Source organism: Vicia villosa, linkage group LG7 (assembly GCF_029867415.1).
Source record: "Vicia villosa cultivar HV-30 ecotype Madison, WI linkage group LG7, Vvil1.0, whole genome shotgun sequence".
NCBI lineage: Eukaryota > Viridiplantae > Streptophyta > Magnoliopsida > Fabales > Fabaceae > Vicia > Vicia villosa.
Genome location: NC_081186.1, coordinates 131575674 through 131585126, shown reverse-complemented (window position 1 = coordinate 131585126; position 9453 = coordinate 131575674). Strand labels below are relative to the sequence as shown.

The window sequence follows — 9453 nt, the reverse complement described above, 5'->3', positions numbered from 1 at the left end:
TAGCCTCTTGATGCCAAATGTTGAAATTTGGAAGCGCAAGATTGTTGAATAATTGAGTGTGGAGAGGGAGAGAATGAGAGAATGAAAGAGTTATTGAGGGTGAAACTGAGCAATATTCATCAATGAGATATCCGTAGGGTATATATACAATGTATAATGAATGCGTTACAGTTAACAAAACAAAAAACAAAAAACTAATTGTTGTAACCGATTACACCAAAGTTGGAACCGATTATCGAAAAATTATGTCTAAATTTTATTTCAGGCGTAAGCCGTTACATCAAAGTTGTAATCGATTACAAAATAATTCTGTATGATTCTGCTAAAAGGGTGTAACTGGTTATAGTTCCGCAATAACCAATTACAAACACTTGAATTAAATTTTTTTCACTTAACAATATTGATAATAGAAAGGATTAATTAAACATGTGTAAAGAAATAACGGTAAAAAAACATCTAAACAGATCAAGTGCCTCTCTTTAATTTAGATATTTTAAAATTTGATATCTAAATATATGATCACTAATTCGAGAAATTAATCTCACTGTTTATTATTGGAGACTCATTTAAAACTAAAGTCTAGTCTTGTGTAAATTGTTCTAACACATAAATTATTGACACCTGAAACCATTATAATTTTGTTTTTAACTTGAAATACTTAGAGTTATATGATCTATTAGTTTTAACCGCTAAGTTTTGTGTAAGTGTTTTGACTTACACTTTGGGTCAACAAATCTTACTACATAGAGTTTGATACTCTACACTGTCAAATTTTTCATAACATATATCATATTTTAATAAAATTTAATACTAATTAAAAATTTATTTAATGTATCAATTAGATACATTAAAATTAACTTGTTTAACATTCACAAGATTTTTAACTATAATGTGTCTTATTGATATATAAATTACTTTCAAATTAATGCTAAATTTGTTAGAAATGTTCTATGATATAATATTGTAAGAAAAATTATAGATTGAGATATATAGAAAGATGAACATTGCATGAAAGCATAAACTTCTTGACACATGTTGATTGACACAAACATAATATAAGAAATTAAAGACATAGTAGAATAAGTAGCAATTCCATTCTCATCCAGCATATGGATAAAGAATGAAATAATCTTCCTACTTTAGATTTCCTAATTACAATCCAAATACCATATAGGCTTACACATAAAATTAACAAGTACTAAGGTTCATCTCAATTTAAAAGTTGCCATAGAGAGAGATATAAAAGGATGAGATTGATAAATTGAAAGACATTGAGAGAGTGAGAAAGAGAGAGAGAAACAAAGAAAGAGTGATGATGAGATTCTCATTAATTCACCTATGTCCTAACCATGGTTGGTGAGCAAAGTGAAGTAGCCTAAGGAACCCAAATATCTCCCAAGGTTACATGCAAGTGTTTTTGAGTTCTACACATTCCATTGATGTAGCACTCAAAATGATGATGAAATGTACTACATATGCTATCCCTCCTAAATTGGGCTTAAACTCCCATAGTTTAGCCACAATGAATTTACATTAAGTAAACAAAAACATAGTTAGTTACTTTCTCCTCTTACCCAAAGAGAAGATGGTCAATTTGTTGGTTGGTTAAACCCTTTTATAATAAAAATAATTTGATAAACATGACTTATCCTAATTAACCCTAAAAACTAAGACTAAATATATATCTAGATGTTACCATACAAAAAAGATGGGACATCCAAATGTCCAAGATTGCTAAATTCACCTCATCATCAAGAGAGGTGTAATTAGCAAGTGATTAAAGGGAATACCTATTTCTGCAAAACTAGCTATCTATTTGTTTGAATTTACAATTTTTGAAAAACCAATCTTTATTACTTTCACTTTTTCCCTTCATGGGCTTAAGTTAATTAACAAGATGGGCTTTTGTTTGGGCTTAGCTTTTCCAAGGGCTAAGTTTCCATTCTTTTTCCAACTTGAGCTATTTCCTATAGCTTTTGTTGGTGATTAAACATCTTTTTGATTCTCTTCAAGAACCAATGCAACTTTTTTTTCATGAACAAAAAAAGAGGGAGTAATGCATGATGATGATTGATGAGTATGACTCTCCAAATTGTATGGAGAGAAAACCTTTGGGCCCCTATGGGGGGCCTATGATGATGATGGAAAAGCCCATATTCCAATGATGGGCTTTTTTTTCTTTGGTGTTAGTGATAAGTGTGTGTGTGAAACACCATGGTTAGGCCAAAGGTTGATTGATGATATAAGAGACTTCAAGAAGCATTAACTTGGGGAAGTTTTGACATAGCTAGATTGAGATCATGATATGAATATGATGAGTCTCTAACGATGAGGAATTGGAGCTTGGAGAGCCATTGTCACGCCTGTGGCACAGCAAAACACACTGTCAAAAAAATTAGCGTCTCATTAATACACTTTTAATTGCATAATCAAATAAACTAACAAAAATTATCACACTTTTGATTGTGACGACATTAGGGTTAGGGCTGTTAAAAAACTGAACTGAACCAAACCGTTTTAGTTTATGAAGAATCCAGCTGAACAAAAATTATCAGATTAATATAATAATTTGAAATTCAAAACAATGTAGAAGACAGTTTTTCACAAACTAAACCATTTATTAAAAAATCAAACGAATCGTTGTACACTCTTTAAAAAAAATTAATATATAATTTTAAACTTACTTGTTTCGGTTCATTTATAAACTATTTAATTTGGTTTTAAAATAGTTTGTGCAACATAAATTTAATTCACTAATCAAACGTTATAATTTCACTATTTTAACTTTAGTTCGATTTTATGGTTTGGTTTGATTCAGCTATTATTTAAACAATTTTAGACTACAAAACCTTAATTTACACTTTTATAAGAATAAGAATATAGTTAAAGGTAAAAACCTGATGGCAAGGCAGCAGGAGAAGGAGCAAGAGAAATAGGTGTTCCATAATGCTGAGCATAACCACCAGTAGAAGCAATTGGAGAATACTGAAACACATGAGGTGGATAGTTAACACCATAACCTTGCCCGGAAGTATAGCCGCCGGTCGTTGCACCGCCGGTTCCTTCGCCATATTGAAGATATGGATAGTAAGCTGCCGCGGCCGCTGCGCCACCAGTCATCATCCCTCCAGTTGGCCCACTTCCATAAACTGGATACTGGGCTGCTGCTCCACCATACACACCATAATAGCTCTGCATTTTTCAATCACAATTAACATTAACATTTTTAATACCTAAAATAACAATAATCATTAAAAACTCACACAACTGGGAAGTTCATGGGTGATAATGTCTAACTTAGCAATATCGATTTTAATTTAAATTATTTAATAATATTTTTATTAATTTAAATTTTAATATATGATAAAATAATTTTTTTTTTGAGGACCACTAATAGAAACAAAGCATGCATTGGATAAAATAATTTAGGGTCTGAAAAAGGCTTTGAATGTATAGAAGACTGTGAAAGTATAGAGTCAGAAAAGAATGGACCATAAAGTCAGAAACCTCACTGTATTTTGAAACAAAGAAAGAGAAAAAGTGGAAAGAAATAGAAGAAAAACTTTGACTAGTGCCAGTGCTGTACACAATCATTTGTTGGTTCTATGGAATTATCAATTATATGAAAAAAGTACTGTTAATGTCACCGACTTACCACGTTCACCTCCACATTCTGTAGGGTACAATTATGAGCTGTAGTGTAAAAAAGTTGGTGGCCACATTCATAAGCAAGGTTCATGTTGATTTACTATTTTACCCTTTTGATATCTATATTCGTGGACCACGGCCTATATGTTATGTTTTCTATATCAAATATTTATTAAGGAAAATTAATATATTTGATTTAAAATTTATAGTAAATGTATTTATTTTTATTTATATTTAAGATAAGTAGGAGTACTGGGAGGCATTTAAATTGGGTATAAATAAAAAACTTCTTTAAATATAAGTTTTTATTTATTTTAAGAAAAATATTGAAAGTTATCATTTATTTGAATATTTTTAAATATGATTAATTATAAACTATCATATTTCTCCTATTTGGAATATAAAATAAATTATTTAATAAAATAAACATTAACCTCAATCATGTTTAATATTTTTAAATCACATTAACTTAATAAATTCATTAAAAAATATTTATAAAGTATAAATATAAGGTTAATTCTTTTTATGAATTAGATATCATTTTTATGATTGATATGATAAACATTTTTATTTTAAATTATAGATTTATAAATATTAACAAATAATTTATATTAATGCATAAATATAATGATAAATGATGTTGTTATGGACTAAACCTTAGCCTAATTTCCAACATCTCTAGTAAAGTTTAAAAACTTCAAACTATTTTATCAAAGCACTTATGTATTTTTAGACTTGACTATAATTTTATTAGAGATTACAATTATTTGAATTTAATATATATTTATTAATTTTTTAAATGAGTGAAAATAGCATGAATAAAATTGTAATTAAGTAACATGTTAATTGAAAATAAAATCTAAACTAGTTTAATACCAATATTTTATGTATAACATCATTTAGTATATTTACTAGTTAAGACTTAAATGTACTATTAGACACTAATTTCATACTTGTTAATGTTGTGAATTTACATTTATGAAGTGATATCTACAACTTAGACAGAATAATAAATTTCAGAAGATTATCTAAGTCGCCTAATAAAACAAGAAAAATACCTAGGTTTACATGATACCAATGACTTATTTTCAAATGTTTTCACATCATTATATTAAAAATAACATGATATTAAAAATGACCTAAACTAGATTTTTGGGAAAAAAAGCAGGAAACTTGTAAAATAACTAAAATCCCAATTTAATAAAAGAGGAATAAAATTAGGTATTAGCTAAAATAAAAAGATCAAAATTTAATTTTGAATTAATTTAATTTTGTAAACAGAATAAAATTAATTAAAATCATTTGTGGAATAATATTATCAAACAATAAATATGATAGAATTGATTGAGATCTGTAAAAGTAAAAATTAGTTAAAAGTTGTAAACAAAAAAAAAAAAATTAGTTAAAAGACATTTTATGAAATATTCTAGGAAATTAAATTATTCAAGTAGTATTTTCAAAATAGAAGGAGTAAATATTTTCTTATTCCTTTTTCATCCTAGCCACACAAGTTCAAGATTAGATACTCCGATATAGGTATCTATCTATATGAATAAAAGTCATCCAAAAAGAATAGTCGAAGTCTAGACATATAGAAAAAAATAACTATATGTCCTTATTTTACAATATTCTAATTAAGAATTACATTTTAAAGAGATTAAATTATAGCTATTATAATAAATTTAAAAAAAAAAAAAAGAGTGAAGCGTGTTTCATGCATTCTACTAGTAAGTTTTTGAACAGTGAGTAAAAAAAACATTTGAACAGTGGTCAATATTCAACTGCAAAGACGTGTTCTTAGAAGTTAGAAACATGACTCAAATTAATATTGTTAATAAGGTTTATTAGGTAGCATTAATTTTATATGATTAGATTAAATATTTGAATGAGTGTATAGTAGTTGGATATTTCTTTAAAGATGAAAAGCAAAGTGTGTCGTAAAAGTCATGCTTGAAAACGCATCCTAGGTAAAAGGTATAAACATAGGAGACAAGAGAAAAAGTAAAAGTTAAAAGTACAAACCGTAGGGTAACTGTAATCTGGCGAGTAAGAAGAGTACCTGAAAATAGTGTCCAAACAATTACAAAAAAATCAGTTCAACATATCAAAATGCTATCTTAATCTTTTTTATTCGACACAATAATAAGGTATATTCACACTATATATCTTTACTATTCCATTATTCATATTTAAGCTTCTTATAGATAAATAGATATGCAAGTAAGATGACAAGACATGCATGTGCTGAGAAAATATGAAAAAGCAATAAGAAAAAGAACCATGTGAAGCTATAATTAGGACTCTTAAAAAATCAATAATAAAATTTAATCGAATTGAATTTAAAATAATTGAATTTTATATTATTTACATAGTGAAGCGAATTATATTGCACAAACATTTTAAAAATAAAAATAAATGACAAATAAATCAAATTGAAAATGAAAAATAATAAATAAATTTTAAATTTTTTATTTAAAAATTGAAAGAAAAAATAATAGTTTATTTTTTTAATAGATAATTTGATTTAAGAAAAAATGCTATTAATAATTTGATACAATTAAAAATTATAAACTAATATATCAAATCAATAATTTTAATTAAAACAATTTGGTTGGATTTGGATGAGCTTCAATCAAAAATCTGATTGAATTGTAGGGTGAGTTGGCCCTAACAATAAATAGCAAAAGTGATGTAAAAAATCATGTATGTGATTTACAAGTATATATGCTGACCATGTTTTGTTGTTTTTCATAGAAAAAGATAGAAAAAGATAATTGATGAAAAAGCTATACAAAGGACCATGTGGACTAAGGTAGTTATTTTGTTTTATTTATTTAAAAAGAACACCACAAATGAACTGGCAAAGCATGCTAGGTTGTTGTTACAGTGATAAGCCTAGCTAGTATATTAAATTATATTCAATGGTTTTGCTGTGCATGAGTTGGCATTGCACGTGACATTCTAACCTTATACTAGTACAAATGTAAATGTTTTGTTTGATATAGAAAATGAAAAAAATAGTGTGCAAGAAGCATATTGATAGAGTTTCATACCCATAGACATTATAAGGTATCCCTTGCTGGATAGCATAATGAGGGAAGGTTGCAGCTGAAGGAAAAGCTGATCCCACTCCTCCAAATCCTGTCTGGAATGAACCCATTACCCTAAAGTTTCTTCCTCCTCCACCTACATTTTTTCATCATTACACCAAAATTCATCAATACCATTAAATATTTTTTACAAAAGTATAAATATATATAATCTTAAAGCATGTGCAGAAACATTAATCTAATCGATTTTGTAGCATGTTTTTAAATCAATAATATCGATTCTGGGATATAGTTTTTGAATCCGTAATACCGATTTTTCACTATGGTTCACATTTAATGTGTGTCATTTTATGTGTTTGATTCTTTAAAATATATTAGAAAATACAAAAAAAAAACTTTTTTGGTTTAATAACCTAATTCTTAAATTTTCATCTCTTAAAAATAAATAAATAAAATTGTGATGATTCAAATCATGTATTCAATTAAATAAGTTGATTATTTTTAAATAGTTAAATTATTAAAAATGTAAAATATCAAAGAACATCAAACTTGTCTTTATATTTAGAGATGCTAAATTTATATATCAATATAAATTTTAGTGTTCAAATATTTTTTTGATAATTCAACTTTTTCTAATAGTTCTATGAAACATGATGATTTTGAAGTTTGAATATATAACAACATATAGTAAAGGAAAATGTAGGTTAGAATAACAAAAACAAAACAAAAAAAAAAACAATAAAGGAAGTAAAAGCTGTAGAATAGACTCATTTGGTTTGATGCTTCAAAAACACACTTGTTTCATTTTATTTGTTTCCCAAAAAACATACATGAAATAATGAAACTCTTTACACATGGATAAAACATTTTGATAACTTTCCACTCTGGAAGAATATCCAACCTTAGCTGCCACTTAGCTGTGTGTCTTTCTTTCTCATCAAAGAATATTTTTACAACGTAATTTAAGTTTCACTCAAACTAAAAAATAATTTGCAAAAGGAATATCCATTCACATTAATAGTGATAGTATAAAATATAAAGATTTAATGTATCTTTTAAGATCTTATACATCATATCAATAAAAATTAAATAATTTAAATTTAAACTTAATTAAATAAGATAAGTTTATCAGGTCTATAAATAAAATAAGATGAGTAATTTAATTTGTATATGTGTAAAACTTATTTATACATGCATGCAGATATTTTAGAGATGTTTTTTTATGCATGTAAACTCATATTTTTTAATATGAAAATATAATTTATATGGAAGGAGTTAGTAAATAAATAATTATTTTTATAAAATATTACCATGCTTTGGTGTTGAAGGCTTAGATCTTTGAACACCCAAAGAAGCAAGATTGCAATTAGCTCTTCTACCATCAATTATAGGAGCAGCATCAACACAGGCTCTCATGGCAGCATCAGGTTCACGAAAAGTAACCTAAAATTTAAAACCAACAAAAATTAACCTTAAGTATCAAACAAATTTTCTTAGTAAAAGAAACTAAATAGTATTATTATCATATATACTTAAATACAAGATATGATATTGTAAGTGTTTTATTATTTTGCTACCGATCCATTGAGATATTCTAAGTGATTGAGTTGTTTTGCTACCACAATCCACTGAGATTAGTTTTTTATTTCAACTAAATTATTTTTTTATATAAATTTTAAAAAAAAGTTTATAAACTTCATTTTAGACTTGAGTTGAGATAACAAATCAACAATTAAAATATATGTAATAAAACATGATAAAGATAAATATATTGAAAAAAAAAGAGAAACATACAAATCCATAGCCTTTGGATCTTCCTGTCGCTTTATCAGTGATGACAACAGCTTCCAAGATCTCACCAAACTGTTCAAAATACTTCTTCATAGTTTCCTTCTGAGTCTCCCAAGCTAAACCTCCGACAAAAACCTTGGTGTATGTCGTGTCACCAAACTGTCCTGCCAAGTTAATTGGAGTCATCTTGATGAAGATCTTTGTAAATGTTGAAATATTACCCTCTAGAGTTATAGCTAGCTATGACAAAACTTCCCAAAATGTTGTTTTTTTATGAGTCTATTGACAGATCTAGGTGATGGGGTTGGAGAATATGAAAAAAAGATACTAAATTTAGAAGGATCTTCTTCTCAAGGTTGTGGTTGGTGTGTTTGTGGAGATGAGTTGTTATGTGAATAGAAGAGAGACAATTAGGTCAGAGAAAGAGAGGAAGAGAGAGAAAGAATTGGGAGGGAAGAGAAAGCAAAAGATGGAAAAAAGAAAGGAAAGAAGGTTACATAATGAGGACATGAATTATATACATAGCAGCCCCCACCCCACCATGTTTGCATTATTCAATTCTATATATATATATATATATATATATATATATATATATATATATATATATATATATATATATATATATATATATATATATATGATTTGATTTTGAAGAATAAAAACCACAAACCGGGTAGGGTGAGATATGGTTCGCGCTTTTATTGGTTCGCGGTTCTATTGGTTCAATTTCATAATGAGGTGTAATCATTTTAAAGTGTTTTATATTCAAATTTATATGTGATGGTACAACCGCATGCAATGGTGTTTAACTTTTTACATGTTGATTTTGAATTCACTTTAGTTAATTAAGCCTCAATTTTCGACCAAATGAAAAGAAATGAGTACACCATGTTTGAAATTAGACCTGATGATATAGCATGTCTTCAAGTCAATTTATTTTTAGAGTTAAATAATTTAAAAG

The 9453-nt window shown here is 27.2% G+C and overlaps 1 protein-coding gene across 2 annotated transcripts; it reads right to left on the bottom strand.

The window, feature by feature from the left end:
* Positions 1-1039: 1039 nt before the first annotated feature.
* Positions 1040-8987, bottom strand: LOC131616819 (uncharacterized). Of its 2 annotated transcripts, none has more exons than XM_058888263.1 (6): positions 8493-8987; positions 8009-8141; positions 6702-6834; positions 5671-5707; positions 2898-3192; positions 1040-2363 (listed from the first exon to the last, which is right to left on the bottom strand). In XM_058888263.1, the coding sequence occupies exons 1-6, from the start codon at positions 8673-8675 to the stop codon at positions 2323-2325; spliced, it is 822 nt and encodes a 273-aa protein (XP_058744246.1). In that variant the 5' UTR covers positions 8676-8987; the 3' UTR covers positions 1040-2322. The 2 variants fall into 2 exon arrangements, with proteins under 2 accessions (XP_058744246.1, XP_058744247.1); XM_058888264.1 differs by having other exon boundaries at positions 1040-2383; positions 8493-8986.
* Between the last annotated feature and the right edge of the window lie 466 nt (positions 8988-9453).